The sequence below is a fragment of the Ambystoma mexicanum genome, chromosome 7p, assembly GCF_040938575.1.
Source record: "Ambystoma mexicanum isolate Mex_15411 chromosome 7p, UKY_AmexF1_1, whole genome shotgun sequence".
Classification (NCBI taxonomy): Eukaryota; Metazoa; Chordata; class Amphibia; order Caudata; family Ambystomatidae; genus Ambystoma; species Ambystoma mexicanum.
This window is the reverse complement of record NC_090939.1, coordinates 9,487,646-9,507,079: the sequence shown is the minus strand read 5'-3', so window position 1 is coordinate 9,507,079 and position 19,434 is coordinate 9,487,646. Positions and strand designations below refer to the sequence as shown.

Sequence of the window (19,434 nt, the reverse complement as noted above, 5' to 3'; positions counted from 1 at the left end):
ACATTTAGGTTTTGGGGAGGAAAGCGGTCCAGAGTCCTCAGCTCCCTCCGGGGTTGGTGTGGAGAGTTCCTGGGGCGAGGTTGGATGCATGATCCTCTCTGCATCCTCCAAGTGACTGATCCGGCGTAGGGTGCCTTTATATGTGAATTGTAGAGCCGCTGGAAACAGCCATCTATAGCGGACTTGCTGCTCCTGGAGGAACAGTGCCAGGGGTCGGAGTGCTCTTCTTTTCTGAAGGGTGAGTGGTGAGAGGTCCTGGTATATTTGAAGTGGCGTGCTCTGAAACGTAATTTCCTCCCCTTGGCGGCTGATCGCCGAAATCGCTTCCTTGGTTGTGAAGAAGTGGACCCTCGTAATGACATCTGGGGGGGAGGTCAGAGACTGCCCCTTGACGCGGGCGGAGTCTGTGGGTGCGATCTAGCAAGAGCTGAGATGTATCCAGGTCTGGGAGAGAACCTCAAAGAAGCGTCCCACGTAGTCCGCTAGCTTGTTGTTGGTGACGGAGGTTGGGACCCCCCGAATGCGGAGATTATTGCGGCGCGCCCTATTTTCAAGGTCCTCATGTTTAAACTCCAGGATCTCGCATTTCTGATGCAGGGAGTCAATGGCTCTTCGCATTTCCCCTAGAGTGGTAGCGTGGTCCCGAGAGTGGTCTTCGATTTCTCCGAGCCTCTGTTCGACCTCCGTAATCCTTTGGTCTGTCTGTTCGATTTTGGTGGTGAGTTCTGACAGGCATGAGCGAAACTCCGACTTGATGTCTGCCATGAAGGCTATCGGGTCCCCTTTGGTAGCGAGGGCTCCCCCGTCCTCCTGTTGTTTCTGTGGGGTGAGTTTGGGGGGCTCTTGCTTCTTGCTTTTATCTAATGTAGAGAGCATGGTGGAGATATCTGCGCCCTTGCCAACCTTCGTTTGCCTGGACATCATGATCGTGTTTGGCGGCCTTGGCTGGAAGAGTTGCGGCGGGACCAAAGCTGTGGGAGATGGCCCCCTCTAGGTCCGCAGAATTTAGTGCGTTGTAGGGGTGGGAGGTCGAGTGTTTTTCGGCGCCAGCCGCCCAGGAGAGTTCAAGCATGGGAGTGCGAGTGAGGAGTCGGTGGAGTAGCTGTGATTCCGCAGTAGTCTGGGTCGCTAGCTGGATGAGTGGGCCGGGGCGCCCAGGAAGCACTGGGTGGTGCGTGGAGGGAGGGCCCGCGAGGTCGAGCTTCTCTGGGTGTCTCTCAGGGCTTATCTCGTGGCCTCCGTGTTTCCCCCGTCGACCTGGCCGAATGCAGCCCCCAATGAAGTTCTCACATATTCTCCGGGCAACCCCGGCATGATCTGGCTGGATCCGTGTTGGCGGGTCCGTCTGCTACTCTTCTTCGGTCCCCCTGAAGCCCGTCACCATCGGGTTCGTAGTATGTTGTTGAGTTCCGGCGCGGCCGCCATCTTGGTTTCTTCGAATGGCGACGGGGGAGCGGTTCGGTCGCTAAGTTCTAGGAGAACGCTCCAGCGTTCGGAGGTCATTGTAGGCCAGGTTGTGCCTCATCGGTTCCGATCGCTGTAGATGGCATTGGCGACTCGGATACTCGATCAGAACCGCTTGAATTTGACGGCGGTGGCGGACATCCCACGGGCGGCCTCAAGGAAGCGACCACATCGAAGGCGCTCCAAGCCACGCCCCGTCTGGCAACTTTTTAACGGTGTCCGCACCTTTGGCACCCTTTGGTTGTATCAGAAACTCCTGCACATCTGCTGTTCCCACTAAGATGCCCAGTGTTGACCCATTAAAGGGATTACCTTCCTGCCCAACCACTGCCGTGCTGTGTGGACAATGATCACACTTGAGGCAGATGCTCTCCTGGAGCGTGTAGATACTTGGCTTTCTGCTTGCTGACCCTGTCCAGGGCCTGCCACACTTCCTATCACTTCCCACCAGGACTAGGACAGACTGCAGCATCCTAGAGATGGTCCAAGGGAGTAAGGTGCACCGCTATTCCTGCGATGCTCCTGCAAAGGCATTACTAGCCTCAATCTGAGGACTGAGTTGCCTTTCTCTTCCTGTGCCATCCCTAGTACCCTGCTAGTAGCCTCCTATTGGCTTTCTGTATTCTACTAAATCAGACTTTACATGCTACCTTTATACACCTGATCTTTCGAAACCTACCTCCAAGTGGCATGGCATTTGCACTGCTAGCGGAGTCTGCATGTGTATTATTAGATTGGGTTGCGTCAGTGCCATCCCTAATTTAATGGTGACTTGACGGAGGCTACGTTCTTGCTATTAGTGTTGCATTGCCTGACTCAAGCGAGGACCAGGTTCATCTAGCTCACACCCAATAGGCTCTTCACGGTGTAGCTCACACCCAATCGCCCCTTCACGGTGTAGCTCACACACAGTCGGCTCTTCATGGTGTAGCTCACACCCAGTCAGCTCTTCACGGGGTAGCTCACACCCAGTCAGCTCTTCATAGTGTAGCTCACACCCAATCGGCTCTTCACGGTGTAGCTCACACCCAATCACCCCTTCACGTTGTAGCTCACACACAGTCGGCTCTTCACGGTGTAGCTCACACCCAGTCGGCTATTCACGGTGTAGCTCACACCCAGTCAGCTCTTCATAGTGTAGCTCACACCCAATCGCCCCTTCATGGTGTAGCTCACACACAGTCGGCTCTTTACGGTGTAGCTCACACCCAGTCGGCTCTTCATGGTATAGCTCACACCCAATCACCCCTTCACGGTGTAGCTCACACAAAGTCGTCTCTTTACGATGTAGCTCACACCCAGTCAGCTCTTCATGGTATAGCTCACACCCAATCGCCCCTTCACGGTGTAGCTCACACACAGTGGGCTCTTCATGGTGTAGCTCACACCAAGTCGGCTCTTTGCGGTGTAGCTCACATCCAGTCAGCTCTTCGTGGTGTAGCTCATACCCAGTTGGCTCTTCACAGTATAGCTCACACCCAATCACCCCTTCATGGTGTAGCTCACACACAGTCTGCTCTTCATGGTGTAGCTCACACCCAGTCGGCTCTTCACGGTATAGCTCACACCCAATCACCCCTTCACAGTGTAGCTCGCACAAAGTCAGCTCTTTACGGTGTAGCTCACACTCAGTCGGCTCTTCACAGTACAGCTCATACCCAATCTCCCCTTCACGGTGTAGCTCACACCCAGTCAGCTCTTTGCGGTGTAGCTCACACCCAGTCAGCTCTTCACGGTGTCGCTCACACCCAGATGGCTCTTCACGGTGTAGCTCACACCCAGTCAGCTCTTTAAGGTGTAGCTCACACCCAGTCGGTTCTTCGCGGTGTAGCTCGCACTCAGTCGGCTCTTCACAGTGGAGCTCACACACACCAAGGGCCAGATGCGTTGATCTGATGAGGAGCTTCCACAGTCTCCTCGTAAGTGAATTGGGGGTCTGCCAGCCTACCAAGGTACGGCCAGACTGCTACTGCCAAAGGCCTGTGAAAGGTGTTGACTGCTTGGGAGAGTAGAAAAGCAGTGCTGGATGCTCCTCAGAAGAGAGATTCTTATAAACCCCCGAATAGAAGCCAATGTTCCCTGTGTTTGCTTTCATGATCAGCTCGTGCAGTTACTCAATGAGCACCTCGTCTGCCAGGATGGAACCTTTATCAACATGTTCGATTGGACATGTTCCATCTTCCAATCACATGTCTGTTGGTGAACTGCCATACGCACCCAAGTCCTAAAGCCATGGAAAGGAAGGTGTGATAAAGCTTCAGCTGCCATACACCGCCCCTTACTTAAATCTAACTGGCCACCACCGCCCCTTCTTTAGATCTAACCGGCCACCACTGCCCCTTCTTTAGATCTAACCAGCCACCACCGCCCCTTTTTAGATCTAACCGGCCACCAGCGCTCCTTCTTTAGATCTAACCAGCCACCATCACCCCTTCTTGAATGGTCATCAATGAGGATGTGAAATCCGCGAGCGGGCATTGGATCACTTACTTAAAGTATGTGCCAGTCTAAATACCCCGATTCGGACCTGTATAATATATATCTGCAATTAGGGGGCACCCAATTTTCCAGGAATCATCAGATGTTTTCTTCAAGCTCAAAAATCCAGATCCTAGAATGAATTGGTCTGAATCACAACACTTCGTATTTTCTAAACATTCCCAAACAAATTATTGATATTATGGTACGTCTTCTCACAAACTCATTCTGGTAAATAGCACAGTATTTTAATAGGCATGATCTATTCGCGAGCTACAGTAGTTTAACAATAAAACACCAGCCTTAACATCGTGATAACCAAGTAATTATGGAGTCTGCGTGTTACTTTCAACCTTTCATTTCTAGCGTTTCATTCTCACTCGCGCATTCCCTGCCGAATCCCAATGCATGTATGTATTGGGGTTATTCCCCACCAGTTGGCACCTACACCACATATGCAAGGGTTTCAGGAGATCTTTCCTTTCCCTCAGGGTAGCAGATCCTGGTGCAGAGGAAGGCTCTTGGCTATTGACTGCAGAGTTTGCTGTGTCCGAAGGCGCAGCGAGCTCCCGATATGATATGATATGGCATTTATAACGCGCCTATACACAAGTGTTTCAAGGCGCGATGAGGCATGGGGGGGTACAAAAAGGGAGGACAGACAACGATCCTACTAGGCCAGGTGTCATTCAGATCGCGTAAGTGCATGGGAAGGGGGTAGGGACAGTGCAGTACGTGGGAATAAATAATAACAATAAGTAACGGCCAGCAAGTGGCAAGTGCAAAGGTAAGTGCAGACATCAGGTGTCAAGGGTTGGGAGGGGGACTGTAGGGATACAGAAACAGTCCCCAAGTGAGGGGGTTGCCAGGAAGGCAGTGCAGGTGTGCGACTGGCGGGGGAGGGAACTGGGCCCAAGAACCGAGGGTGGCCTGGTAACCAGTGCAGATTCAGTTTCAAACAGGAGGTCAGCAGGGGAGAGGAGAAAAGGCAGAAGCAAAGAGAAAGGTTTTGAGATGCTGTCGGAACCGGAGATGATTCTCCTCAGGTTTCAGGGAGGCAAGGAGGCTGTTCCGGGGTGAGGCCCCAGCCATAGAAAGAGATCTACCACCAACTCGTTGCTTGGAGAAGCAACTAACCCTGAGGGAGTTGGAGACGGATGAGTGAAGTGCTCAAGAGGGAAGATATTTAGGAGAGAGTTGAAGGTATGGAGACCCCAGGCCCCAGAAGGCCTTGTGGACAATGCTGAGGGTTTTCAACTTGATCCTCACAGCCACTGGGAGCCAGTGCAGAGATTTCAGTCCTGGAGAGATACGATCCCCAAGTCTTGCAGTCCTGTTGTTCTGGATGAGTTGCAGAGGGCGGAGAGAGGTAGGCATATTTAGAAAGAGGCTGTTGCAGTAGACCAGCCTAGACAGAACCAGAGCTCTGGAGACAGTTAGCTTCTGGGGAAGGAGAGGAAAGGTAGAATACCTCTAAGGAGGTGTAGCTGGTATTGTGACTACTTAGAGACGTCTGAGATGTGAGGAGAGAAGGAGAGGGTGGAGTCAAAGATGACCCTGAGGTTTTTAGCCTCGCAGGTAGGAGCAGGAGGAGGGCCAAGAGTGGCCGGCCAGAGGGCGATAGGAAAGGAGGGAGCGGGTGTGCCAATGAGGAGAATCTGAGTTTTACTGGCATTAAGGCAGAGGTCATTGGTGGCACACCACTCGTGGATAGCAAAGAGACAGTCAGAGATGAGAGACGGAGAGAAGGTGGCCGAAGGTACCATGAAAATGAGCTGAGTGTCATCCGCATAGCATTGGAAGTTGGAGCAGAGGGCGGCAATGCAGTGGGCAAGACGTGCCAGGTAAAGGTTGACGAGCCAGGGAGAGAGATTAGACCCCTGGGGGACACCACAGGTAGAGAAAAAAGATAGCGGAGAGGTAGGACCCAAGTTGGACCTTGGAGGGTCGGTCAGAGAGGAAAGAAGTCAGTCACGCCAGGGCCTGATCGGTGATCCCCAGATTATCACTGAGACATTTGAGAAGGATGGTATGTTTTTTTTTTTTTTACTTTTATTTTTGTTGGCAGAGGCATACAGCATACACAGACATCGGAGCAGCCAGGAAATTCGATACACACATAGATGAGTACAGTGGTGTACAAAAGCAATGATACAACAGCAGGTGGGGAATGAGGCATCATGGGGTGTCTAATGTTTCAACACTTAACGGTGAAGTCTGGGAGGAATAGTCAACAGAAGAGTGCTTGTCCAACCTGTTCAGGTAGCTGTTAAAGGCAGACCATATATTTCGGGGGCGGGAACGAGCAGGAATCATATTAAGGAACTCTTCTTCGCAATTACGGGACCATGTGAGTAAGTTTAACCATTTCTGAAATGAGGAGGGGGGAGTGCACTTCCAGTTCTGCAATACATTTTTTAGCAATAATACAGCTCACATTCAGGAGTTTGGCCATGCTTTTAGTCCCCTCAGTCTGCCACACCCCAAACAGAACTCCCATCGGGTTGGGGTCAACAACAGCATCACTGATTTCGGATAGTGTTTCCAGGATCTTTCCCCAGAATGCGACCAGCCTCGGACAGTCCCAGAACATGTGTAAATGGCCAACGCCCTCCACGCTACAGCGAGGGCAGAGCCGTGGGTCGGATCGCTCAAACTCGGAAATCCTGCGCGGGGTGTAATACAACCTGTTCAACAATTTTTACTGTATGGTGCGATAACGGAAATTTAGGGAGACTCTGTTAGTGTGAGAGCACATCTTCACCCATAGATGGTCAGTGAGCTCCAGTTCCAGCTCGGACGCCCAGTTGTCCCAGGCCTTGGAGGGTTGGGGTGGGGCAGCAACCTGCAGAGGTTTGTAGAGTGAAGAGACCGCCCCACGGGCGCCGCCCGAATTGGCGATGTAAGCAATCCCAGGGGAGTCCGGCGGTTCATTGGGGAAGTCGTGCCAGGCATTTCGGAAGGCGGCGCGGAGTCTATAAAATTGCAGTAGTTCCAGTGCTGAGCCTGAGTGACCCGGTTTCCACGTCTGTGGTATTATGAACTGCCCATCTGGGTAGAAATCGGTTAGGGCAAGGTATCCCAAGGTCTCCCAGTGTCGTGCCAGAGCTGTGTCATATGCGGGTTCCAGCCCGGGAAATCGCCAGGCGGGGAGCCACTTGGAGTATGGATGTTGATCGGCGCATGTTTTGAATATCCGACCCCAGGCCTGCACAGTGGTTTGGACCGGGTCGATGGGTATGAGTCCGGCTCATACTGCTGGTGTAATATTAATGACATTATGTTGGTACCTGCTGCTACCAGGGTTTCTACCTTGACATGGGGGCGTGGAGGGGGCCAATGGTACCAGTAAGAAGCGAACTGTGCCTGTGCTGTGACCCAGTACCGCAGCATATCGGGGGTGGTGAACCCACCTTGTTGTAGGGGAGTGTCATATCAGACCATTTTTTACGCACAGCGCCAGAGTGCCATAAGAACTGAGTGCACAGCTTGTGTACGTTTGTAAAGTATCTCTTTCCGGGCCAGATAGGTACGTTGGTGAATATGCACAGCAGTTTGGGGAGCAATATCATCTTTACAAGTGAGAGTCTCCCAGCTAGTGATAGTGGAAGTGAGCGCTAACGCGCCATTTTGGTTTCGGCTTGCTCAGCCGCGGCCAGGTAGTTGTCTGTTAGCATCGTATCTTTGGTCAGGGACACCTGAACTCCTAGGTACTTAATCCCCTTAGGGGACCAGCGGAGCGGGTACTCAGTGGCGGGTTCTAGAGTGGAGCTGGTGAGAGGGAAAAGCTCGGACTTAGTGTAATTTATAGTGAATCCGGAGTATGTGCCTATGCGGGCGATGTCACGCAGGATTGGGTCAAGATGAGCAGCGGGGTCTCTAATGAACAATAACACGTCATCCGCATAAAGAGAAATGATTTCAGGAGTGTCCTGCAGCCGTATCTCTTTACTTGAGTGGTGCTCCCTGACATGGTCAGCCATTGGCTCGATTGCCAGGGCAAACAGGATCGGGGAGAATGGGCAACCTGTCGGGTGCCTCGGAAGAGGGGGATCAGGCCGGACGTCTGGTAGTTGACTCGGACCCTGGCCACAGAGGAGGTGTATAATAACTTGATATATGCAATCATGTTGGGCCCTATGCCCATAGTTTCCAATACTAGCCACATGTACTTCCAGGACACCATATCGAATGCCTTCTGGGTATCCAGTGTGACCACAACCGCACTCGCACCCTGGTCAATTCGCGACATGACATTAAGCAGCCTTCTAATATTATGGGACGTAGATCTTCCGGGCACGAAGCCTGACTGGTCATCATGGACCATATATGACATGACCGGGAGGAAGCGATTAGCAATTACTTTGGCAAAGATTTTAGTGTCCAGATTCATTAGCGAGAGGGGCCTATAAGATCCACACTCATCGCTGGGCTTATCGGGCTTGAGCAGGACCGTAATGACGGCCTCGCGTAGTGTTGGGGGAAAGGACCCTAGACGAAGCGACTCGTTCCATACTTCAAGTAATTTAGGGGCCAATATAGCTACATGCTCCTGGTAAAATTCCGCCGTTAGCCCATCAGGGTCCGGTGCCTTTCCCTTAGGGAAACTGGATATGGCCTCAACTATTTTGTCAAATAGGATTGGGGAGTCTAGTTGGTCTTTGGTTGCGGAGGAGATACAGGTAGTAGGTATCTGTTCGAGTAGGTCCCGCATACGGGAATCACTGTGCTCGGGGGGTTGAGAATATAGTTCAGAGTAGAAGTCCGTAAAGACCTCCAGGATTTGCTGGTCGGACCATTTTACTGCCCCCTGACAGTCCTTGACACAAGTAATCTGGGTTTGGCCCCACTCACCCCTCGCAAAGGCGGCCAGTGTTCTGCCAGGTCTATCACCCTCTCCGCATTTCCGCGCAGCTTGTGGACGGCTGAAGTACTGTACTTTCCTAGTGGCTTGTTCATTGAAAAATTGAAGTTCTTTGCTAATTTGGGAGAGAGTAGCAGGGTCAACTGACGTCTGGTGCACTCGCTCTAGTTCACGTAGTTTGGCTTTGGAGCAGGTGACGGCTGCTCTTATGGTTTTGAGGACTCCCGCCTCCCTAGAAATGGACATTCCCCTGATAAAGGCTTTAAAGGCATCCCAACGGACTCCCAAGGTGGTAGACTGGGGTGTATTATACTCAAAATAGGACTGGATATCGGCAAGGATGTCTGCCTTGACGACAATGTCCTTGCAGGGCGGAGGACTTAAATCGCCATGTGTGGATGGTAGGAGCAGGTATTCCCAGTTCCAGGGATATCAAGATCGGTGAATGATCTGACAGAGTGCGCGCAGGTATCTGTGTTTCCACTACTCTACCCAGCATTGTGCTTGACAGTAGGAACATGTCAATTCTGGAGGAGCTGTCGTGTACTGAAGAGTAGTGAGTGTACTCGCATGTTTGTGGATGCAGTGCCCTCCATGCGTTTTGAAAATCAAGTGTTTTGCTGTGTGCTAGGAGCCTGCGTGCCGCGCTGGACAGGGGTCTAGGGGCTATGCCTGTTCTGTCCAGCATAGTGTCCAATAGGAAATTCATACCCCCCCAATGATATGCAATATGGATACCACCAGGTCGACAAAGTCGGGGGAGTCTACATTGGGGCCATAGGTATTTACCACCAGGTATTCTCTGTTAGCTATCGCGCAGTGCAATATAATGTATCTTCCCTCCGGGTCTATATAGCTCTTGTGGAGAACAAACTGAAGTGATTCGTGAATCATTGTCAACACTCCTCTGGCACGGGTGGAATATGAGGTGGAGTATCTATGGGGTCCCCATGATGGTGCCATACATCTAGTCAGAGGGCCCGTGGAGTGTGTTTCCGGCAAGAGCAATATTTTGCAGCCATGTCTGTTGGCGTAGGTCATGATTTTACGAGCCTTGCTATAGTTACTTAAGCCCCGTATGTTCCAGGACATCACTTTTACGGGCATTCTAAGAGTCTAGTGAACATCCCACCATTCACGGTGGGATCTGCCTGTGCGCGGGCCCCCCAATGTCTCGTGGTCTGCCAGTCTGCCCCCGCCTTTTCCAATAACGTTACCCAACCTAGCCCCATCCCCCTCCCGCACCACCCCATCCTGGCGGGCAGTGTATCCCACCTCCCCCCTCCCGTCAGAACCAAAACACCCCATGGAACAGGGGAAAACAGGCAGGGCCCAACTTGGGTCCGCTATTTTTACGGCCCAACCGGGGCCAGAACCCAACATCAAATTAACAAAACCGAACCTTGCAATCGCAATGGGGAGCGCTGTTACCGTGTGGGGGACACTTAAGCAAATAAAAATGACATGTAGTTGCCTGCGGTACATTGAACAGACATAAGCATAGTAATGACTCCTGACCCACATAACCTGAGACAAAGTAAAGAAGGTCTAATCAAGAGGCGGGGCACCCCGCACACAGGTAGTCAATAGTCAGGCTTGTGGGTGCAAGCGATTAAGCCACAAGTGCAAGAATGAGTCAGTGATGGCAGGTAGGAAAATGATGGCGGGGAACCGCCCATAGGCACAGGTGGTGAGCTAGCCAAATATGATCGTCTCAGGTGATAAATGCATACATATAGGTGAACCAATAGGTTACATTGCTATTAGCACATGGAGGAACAAACAATCATGAGCAGATTAATGAGACACAAGGTGGTTGGAGGAAAAGTCAGGGAACACGAACAGTATGTGAATCCAGGCACAGGTCACTCTTCTCACAAGGCAGTCGAAGGATATGGTCCCTGACTCTGTAGGCAAGAATTCTAGTGTACATAATTGCCATTTTCGCATCAATAGTCAAAGGTTATCAGACAGAATGGGCACAAGGAATAAAGGCGAATCAGGGTTAATCATCCTCAGCAGGGCCTCCCTGGCGTTGGGAAGGGGAATTTGTGATTCAATAAACTTCACTGCCTCGTCTGGAACAGTGAAAAAGTAGAGTTTGCCATTGTGGGTGATTTTGAGGCGGGCCGGGAACAGTATCGCATAGGGTACATTGCGTTCTCTAAGCAGTTTTTTGACGTCTAGGAATTGGCGCCTTTCTTGTTGTACCCCCACTGAAAAATCGGGAAAGATCCTGATAGTGTGGCCCTCCAGGCGTAATTCCCCGATCTTGCACGGCATTCGCAGAATTAGGTCTCTGTTGCGGTAGTTGAGAATTCGAGCAATGATAGGCCTGGGGAAATCGCCTGGTTTAGGCCGCGGCGATAGGGCGCGATGGGCTCGCTCAACAGTGAAGTATGGTGACAGGGCCGGGTTACCAAGTAAGTCTTTGAGTAAATTCTCGACTGCGTCTTCCATGCGTCCTTTGAGTGCATTTTCGGGAACCCTGACTAGGCGAAGGTTGTTCCTGCGTGAGCGAGATTCCAAGTCGTCACACTTTGCCATTACGGTCTTCATATCCCGAGAGAGGGAGGTAACTGTGGTCTGCAGTGAATGTATTTCGTCCTCGTTTGCAGCGATTCTGTTCTCAGCATCGGTGATTCTGGTCCCGGCCTGGTCGACTCTGGTTTTCAGGGAGGCGACATTGGCGTTTATGTTGTCGAGTTTCTCTGGAAGGAGGCAAAGTTCTTGGCCATTGATTCCATCATTGTGGTTAAATCTGGTGCTAAAGAGCTGGAGTGTGAGTCGACCTCAGACGACTCCTACAAGCACGAAGTGTGGCCCACTTCAGCTCTTGAGACAGATTTGGTGAATTTGTCCATGATGCCCCCTTTTAACCGTTCCACGGGACCTGTTAGACATCGCTGGTGGAGGAATGAGTGCTGCAGCGGCCCACTAGTGGAACCGGGGGTGAGCAGGAGGCACCAGCACCGACCAGTATGGCCTACAAGGGGCAGTGTCAGCGGTGAGAGCTAAGAAGCTGCGCAATATTAGTAGGGGGTGGCCGCAGCAAGGATTGAGTGAGATTTGATGAGCAGGTCTCGGGGGAGGTGGGGGCCTGGGAGGGCGATCTGCTGCAGGCAAGTGATGAAGTAGCATGCCAGGGCGAGGAGCCGCACGCCACCTCTGGTTAGGGATAGTGGGCACCAAGCTCTCCCCGCCGATGCGTCCCAGCAATCCGCCACTGTTAGCAGCCCCAGAGGAGGGGTGAATGATCTCTGCCCAGTGAGTAAGAGGGTTGGCAGACTACTGGGTGCATGTGGCGGAGATGGGCTATAGACTTGGTTATAGCTTATTATGACCGAGCCACGTAAGGTATTTGCGGCCAGGATCAGTATGTACAAACACATGTCTCCAGACAGATGGGTAGGCCAGTTATGAGCCCGTAGCAGTGGGCGCCGTGTGGGGATCCAGACCCCCCGTAAGTGTGTTGGCCAGGCGAGGAGGATATCTCTAAAGGGGAGGGCCTACAGGCATGGGGAACACCATACGTGTCCCCCGCTCCTCACCTGACATGCAGCTTCTCCAGTGTAGTAATCGGGCAGGCAGGAGGGCAGGGGGGCTCCGGACTGCAGCCCGCGCTGCCTCCGAATGCGTGTGGAAGAGCCAAGGGTGCACCTCCCCTTGGGCCGCTGATGGTAATCTTCTCTGCAGGGGTCCGGGCAGGCGGGCGGCTCCCCAAACAGGACGCGACCGCAGCGGACGTGCGGAAGCCCGGCTGCAGACCCAGGGGGTGGGGGAAGCTGGCTCCCACCCAGCGGGCCCGATGTGTGCCGCCTCCCCAGGAAACACAGGCCGGAAGGTTATCAGGCTCCAGCCCGCAGTCGGCGCTGTCTCCCCAGGTGCAGGCGGGCCGGCCCTCGTGGCAGTAGGGCGGGCGGTGCGTTTCAACCAGGCCCCCGATGTTAGGCCGTTCCCCAGAGTCACGCCTCACCCAGGCAGCCAACAACTGAAGTGGGGGCAGAGCAGCAGAGGCGCAGCCGGGATCGGCCGGAGAAATCCAAGGGCGAGTTTCGCGGGTGATCAGTTGGCAGCACCAGCGTCCATCGCCACAGCGGAACGTCAGGAGTAGGGAAGGCCTGGCCAGGCTCGAGGAGGCGCTGTCGTGCCCGCAGAGCCGGCCAGAAGTATCAGACGCTGTAAATCGGTCCCAGACCCCCGATAACGGCCCAAACTCGCAGCACACAGACAGAAAGATGTAATCTGTCACCCATCCAGTAGTTAGAGCATGAGGATAGTGTAGACCGCAGATATATGCAGATTTTCGTCGAGTCCACACAGAGCTTGGAGACTAGGCAGCCATCTTGGGCTGCTCAACCAGGATGGCATGGTTGACTGTGTCAAAGACAGAGGAGAGATCAAGCAAGATGAGGACACTGGGGGTGTTACAATAAAGGTTGGAGAGCAGGTCTTCACGGATGTTCAGGAGAGCAGTTTCCGTGCTTCTGGTAGCTCTGAAGCAAGACTGATGGTCATGTAGACAACCAACAGATTCAATGTGTAGATTGAGCTGGGAGATGGACAGTTTTTCTCGAAGTTTGCCCAGGAAGGGAGTGATGGAGATTGGGCAATAGTTAGCCAGGCAGGAGGGGTCAGCAGAGGGTTTTTAAGAAGAGCGTGCACAAGGGAATGCTTCCGGGGGGAAGGGAAGACTCCAGTGGCCAAGGAGTGGTTGCAGAAGTCAGTCAGGGCCGGAGCCAGGGAGTCGATGTGGTCCTTGATGGTGTTGGAGGAATAGGGGTGGACCTGTTTTGACGAGACTTTCATAGATCGGACTTGTCTAGAAACCTCATTTGCGGAGAACAGGGGAAAGGCAGAGAAGGAGGGAGGAGAGAAGGCTGCAGAATGGCCAGAGGAGGAACAAGGAGTAGAGGGTGGGAGGAGAGTGAGGACAGGATGTCCTGAGTTTTGGAGATGAAGAGAGAAGCCAGTGCTGTGCAGAGGGCCTGGGAAGGGACAGGAGAGGTAGAGACTGTGGGAGGATTGGCCAGTCCCCCCCTCAATCCATGCAGCAATATCTCCAGCTGGAGAGAGGCGCTGCATTCTTCTTCTTCCTGCTGCTCATCTGGCAAAGGATCTTCTCAAGAGTAGGGTAGAGGAGAATGGCACACGCCTTCTGGATGGGGTCATTTCCTGGTTACATGCCTTCTGGATGGGGTCATTTCCTGGCCACACGCCTTCTTGACGGGGGTCATTTCCTGGCCACACGCCTTCTGGACAGGGTCATTTCCTGGCCAGATGTCTTCTGGACTGGGTCGTTTCCTGGCCACATGCCTTCTGGACGGGGACATTTCCCGGCCAGATGCCTTCTGGACGGGGTCATTTGCTGGCCACATGCCTTCTGGACGGGGTCGTTTCCTGGCCACATGCATCATGGACGGGGTCATTTTCTGGCCACACACCTTCTGGACGGGGTCATTTCCTGGCCACACGCCTTCTGGACTGGAAGCAGCCCCTTTGATATTGGTGAGAATGAGGAGGAGTCATGCAAGGTCCTTTATATGTGACCCTCTGATAGAGTCTAGGCGCTACTTTCCACACCGAAGCACTTTTGCTCATATAAACTATGCCCGCACTTGTAGAAATATGCTGAGGTGGAAGGTGCATGGTTAGATGTGTAACCTGGAAACGAGCACATGCTACAGAATTGTGGGAGGAGAGGACACACCACAGCACGCCCCACACTCTTGCAGCGCGGCGCGCCCTTCACGTGATAAGCTTTTCCTATTGCATAGGCACTAGGAAATATCTATGCATTTAGCTAGAGACTTGCTAGACGCACATATGATGTAACATGTGGTGACCATGACTAGAACTGCAGTTCCATCTGCTGTAATAAACGATACAGTCCTCCTGATCAAACATCTGTTGCACTGGAGTGGTTGCTGGTGTCTCCCTTCCCTTGCATGTATGGGGGGTTCCAGCCCCGGGGTGAGAGAGAAGGCGATTATCACCTCTTGCTGGAACTATGGAGGAAGGACAGCGAGTGCAATTCAAACGGATCCTCCCCACTTTTTTATGGGGGATGTGGGCTGGTTGTGGTTTACATAGGCGGGGAGAAAGTAACAAAAGAAAGAAGTGAAAACAGACTACCCCTCCCTTTTGCACCAGCCAATGTCACACATGGAAACAGATGCAATGCCACCATTTGAAAACACCAGTCACAGCCTTAGAAGAACAATTTAAAAAGGTACAGTTTTATTTCATTACAAACATAATTTGGGAATCTGTTATTGCAGCCTAGTGCCTAATACGCAAATGTGCAAATCATCATGCAAAGTAAGTAAACGCTGCGTTTACTTTGAATTGTGAGCGCTCCTTGCCATGCTGGCATAGCAAGCGGCGCTCACAATCGCAGTTAAACCCTGTATGACATATCACATGCTCGCATGTGGAGCAGGGTTTCATTGTATTGGACACGCTGCCCGCCATGGCATGGCTACCCCCATACCGGGTAACGGGTCCGGGTTCCTGGAATGGGGAAATACCGGGCCATTCCGACCTTCGAGTGCCCGTTAATTCCCTTTCCCGGGACCCGGACCCAGTACATCTCCATTCCCATTTGAGCCCCCATAGGGCTCAATGGGAATGGGGAGGATGCAAACAACGGAGCCGTTAATGAGGGGTTGTTGTTTGCATCCTGGTCTGCTAGCGGGTCCCGCTAAGGATGCCTGGTTTTACCAGACGTCCTTTGCGGGACCCACGATCATACCTCGTAATGAGGCGGTAGAGGGATAATGGGGCCGGCAGCTCTACCGGCGCCGTTATCCCTCTACCGCCTTCCTTGTAATGAGGCACATAGTATGTTCATTGTTTTTTCCTTCTTCCCTCCACTGTTTTTAAAATGTTGTGTATTTTAATGTGTTTCATTCCCTTGTTCCCTCCCCTTGCCCTCTGGGTGCTTTGGAACAGTACGTACTTGCTGTATAAGCCCCTAATAAGCGGACAATAAATAAATACATTATAACAACCCTGTAATCTCCTGAGTCTAGGCCGTGTTGCTCTAGCACCTACCTCGATTGACTTTGGCTAGACCCAAGTGTCTTTTCCCTGTTCACTAAAAAAGGGGTGCCCTATCAGGCCATTCCTGATAATCCATCTTAACCTAAGACAATGAAAGACTTACTAGACAACGATCTTGCTAGGCCAGGGGACATTAAGATTACCCAAGGGGATAGGGTAGAGGAAAAGTGTGGGGGAAAGGGTGAGGGGGCAGTGCAATACATAGGATCAACAGTAAAGAATAAATACAAATAAAAATAATAAGTAAAAAGTGCGGCCAGCGGGTGTCAAGTGCAAGGGTAAGTACAGACAAGTGTCAAGTGCTGGTAGGGGCTTGTAGCGATACAGAAACAGCCCCTCAGTGCAAGGGTTGCCAGGGGGACAGTGCAGGTGTGCAACTGGTGGGGAGGGAACCTGGGCCCGAGATCTGAGGGTAGCCAGGTGGGTGTGCAGTCAAAATGTCGAAAAAAAAATATTTTGACTTTCGACTTTTTTGTTTTCGATTTTATGACTATGAACCAGCCAGGTGACCAGTGCAATTTCAATTTCAGCTATGAGATCAGCATGGGAGAGGAGGAGTGAACTGGAGATGGTTCTCCTCAAGTTTCAGAGAGGCAGGGAAGCTGTTCCAGAGGGAGGCCCCAGCCGAAGAAAGAGATCTACCCCCCACTTGTTTCTTGGAGGTGGATGAGCGAAGAGCTTGAAAAGAAAGATATTTAGGAAGAGAAAGTTGAAGGTATTGAGGCCCCAGTCCCCAGAAGGCCTTGTGGACAATGCAGAGGGTTTTGAACTTAATCCTCACAGCCACTGGGAGCCAGTGCAGAGATTTCAGTCCTGGAGAGATACAATCCCTGGGCTTGAGGCCAAGGACAAGTCTTGCAGTCCTGTTTTTGTTGAGTTGCAGAAGTCGGAGAGTGGAAGTCGGCAGATTTAGAAAGAGGCTGTTGCAGTAGTCCAGCCTAGAGAGAACCAGAGCTCTGGAGACAGTGAGCTTCTGGGGGAAAGAGAGGAAAGGAAGAATATCTTTGAGGAGGTACAGCTGGTAGTGAGACTTCTTACAGACGTCACAGATGTGAGGAGAGAAAGAGAGTGTGGAGTCGAAGATGACCCGAAGGTTTTTAGCTTCACAGGTGGGAGCAGGAAGAGGGCCAAGAGAGGCCGGCCAGAGAGTGACAGGAAAGGAGGGAGCAGGTGTGCCGAGGAGGAGAATCTCAGTCTTACTGGCATTAAGGCAGAGATTATTGGGGGCATACCACTCCTGGATAGCAGACAGACAATCAGAAATGAGAGAAGGAGAAGAGATGGCGGAAGGGAGCCTGTAAATGGGCAGAGTGTCATCCGCATAGCACTGAAAGTTGGGGCAGAGAGCAGCAATGCGGTGGGCAAGAAGTACTAGGTATTTGTTGCACAGCCAGGGAGAGAAGTTAGACCCCTGGGGAACACCATAGTAGAGATAGAGGAGAGGAAGGACCCACGTTGGACCTGGGAGGGTTGATCGGAGAGGAAAGAGGTCAGCCAGGCCAGGGCCTGATCGGTGATACCCAGTTTATCACGGAGACAGTTGAGCAGGATGGCATGGTTGACTGTGTCAAAGGCAGAAGAGAGATCAAGTAAGATAAGGACACAGGGGGTATTGATATCGAGATTGGGAGAGCAGGTCTTCACGGATGTTCAGGAGAGCAGTTTCCATGCTTTTGGCAGCTCTGAAGCCAGACTGATGGTTATGGAGACAACCAACAGATTCAGTGTGAAGATTAAGCTGGGAGATGGCCAGCTTTTCCAAGAGTTTGCCCAGGAAGGGAGTGATGGAGATCGGGCTATAGTTAGCCGGGCAGGAGGTGTCAGCTGAGGGTTTCTTAAGAAGAGGGTGCACAAGGGAGTGCTTCAGGGGGGAAGGGAAGACTCCAGTGGCGAAGGAGTGATTGCAGAAGTCAGCCAGAGCAAGAGCCAGGGTGTCAATGTGGTCTTTGATGGTTTTGGAGGAACAGGGGAGAACCTGTTTTGACAAAACTTTCATGGATCGGACATGTATAGAAACCTTGTCTGGGGAGAACATGGGAAAGGCAGAGAAGGAGGGAGGAGAGGTGGCTGAAGAAGGGCCAGAGGAAGAGAGGGGAGTAGAGGAAGGAGGAGGGGAGGAAGAGAGAGAGGACAGGATGTCCTGGGATTTAGAGATGAAATGAGAAGCTGGGCCGTGCAGAGGGCCTGGGAGGGAAGAGGAGAGGTGGAGACTGCAGCAGGATTGGCCAGCTCCTTGCAGATTTTAAAGAGTTTTTGCCGAGTTGTTGAATGCCACAGAGATGTGGACTTGGATGTGAGCTCTCTTCTTGCTCATATATATATACAGGGACTAACAATGCTCTTTTGATCGAAAAAAGTGATGCACATTAGATATCAGATTGGACAGGAAGCAGCGAGCTTCTTGCCATCTTGAGTGACATTCTGAGCATGTTGTGGTAGGAAGTAAATAGAGCAGTCACCGGATGTACATAGGTTAAGCCGATCAACATGAGACATTTTTAAGTTGCGGTAGGCGGTACCGCCAGCTGTGCTCGGGATGTGACCATGATGAGTGAAGTGCTAGAGTGGAGGCAGAGGAAGGGAGGGGCAGAGGCATGTGAGAGGCGAGGGAACATGTTAGCCAGCAGGCCGATGAGAGGTAGGTAAGAGGGTAACTCAGCGGCGAGGAGGTAGGATTTCAATGTGGCTTTGAACTAGTTTACTATAAACAAATGAAGGACAGCACTGGGACTTGGAAGAGAGACAAGAGGAAATGTGTAATGGAGAAGATGACATTGAACTCAAGTACCCATGAGAGCAGGGAGGCGGGGGAGGCGGAGCACTGAGAGGCAGGGGCAGGATAAGGGGGGCGCAGATCTGGAGGCTCACCTCTTTCATGGCGTCATCAATCTCTTTCAGCTGCTCGTATCGATCCCTAGACTCCCAGAGAGGCCTCAGCATCAGCTCTTTGATTTGAGGAAAAAGCTGTAAAATAAATATAGTTAGAGCTCAGACTTCTGTTTGCTTGTGGGGCAAGGCTTCTCCTGGTGTCCAGGCGTGCTTGGGCTATGCCACATTGTGCACTGTGTGCATCTTCAGTGCATTCTGGCATGGCACTGGAGCCTGCGGCTAAGGACTCCCTCTCTGTACGGAGTGCGGTTGTGTGCAGAAGGGGAGAGGGCCTGTCCACCTGTGATTAAGGAAGATGTCCATGGTTCTACAGACACCAGAATACTCCGTAACAAGTACAGATGGGATAAGATGGCGACCGCTTGTTTCTGACAGTAGGATATGGCAACACATGTTTGCGGTTGGGCATGTATAGAGCTTGGGCGAGACCTTCCAACGGTCCCATGTGATATGTTCCAATACTAGACGCAAAAAATACCAATTTCTTTCAGCTGATTTGGTGTAGCATTCAATATCCGCTAATGTCACAATTGGGGGGGGGGGGGGTTCGTCCCTCTGAACCACTCTGGAAACAAATCCCCTGCCCACCCTCACCCTTTAAATTGGGTGTGGGATGTTTCACCCTCAAACCCTTATTTGCTACCCTCCGTACCATAAACATCTCTACGGCAACC

General features: G+C 52.0%; 1 protein-coding gene across 1 annotated transcript in view; it reads right to left on the bottom strand.

Annotated features, from left to right (window-relative positions):
* The window catches only part of PDE9A (phosphodiesterase 9A), a 543,111-nt gene that overhangs the window by 47,547 nt on the left and 476,130 nt on the right, over positions 1-19,434 (bottom strand). The window contains exon 18 of the mRNA XM_069635653.1: positions 18,740-18,835. Coding sequence (XP_069491754.1) covers positions 18,740-18,835 — 96 coding nt within the window. The remainder of the gene's footprint in view (positions 1-18,739; positions 18,836-19,434) is intronic.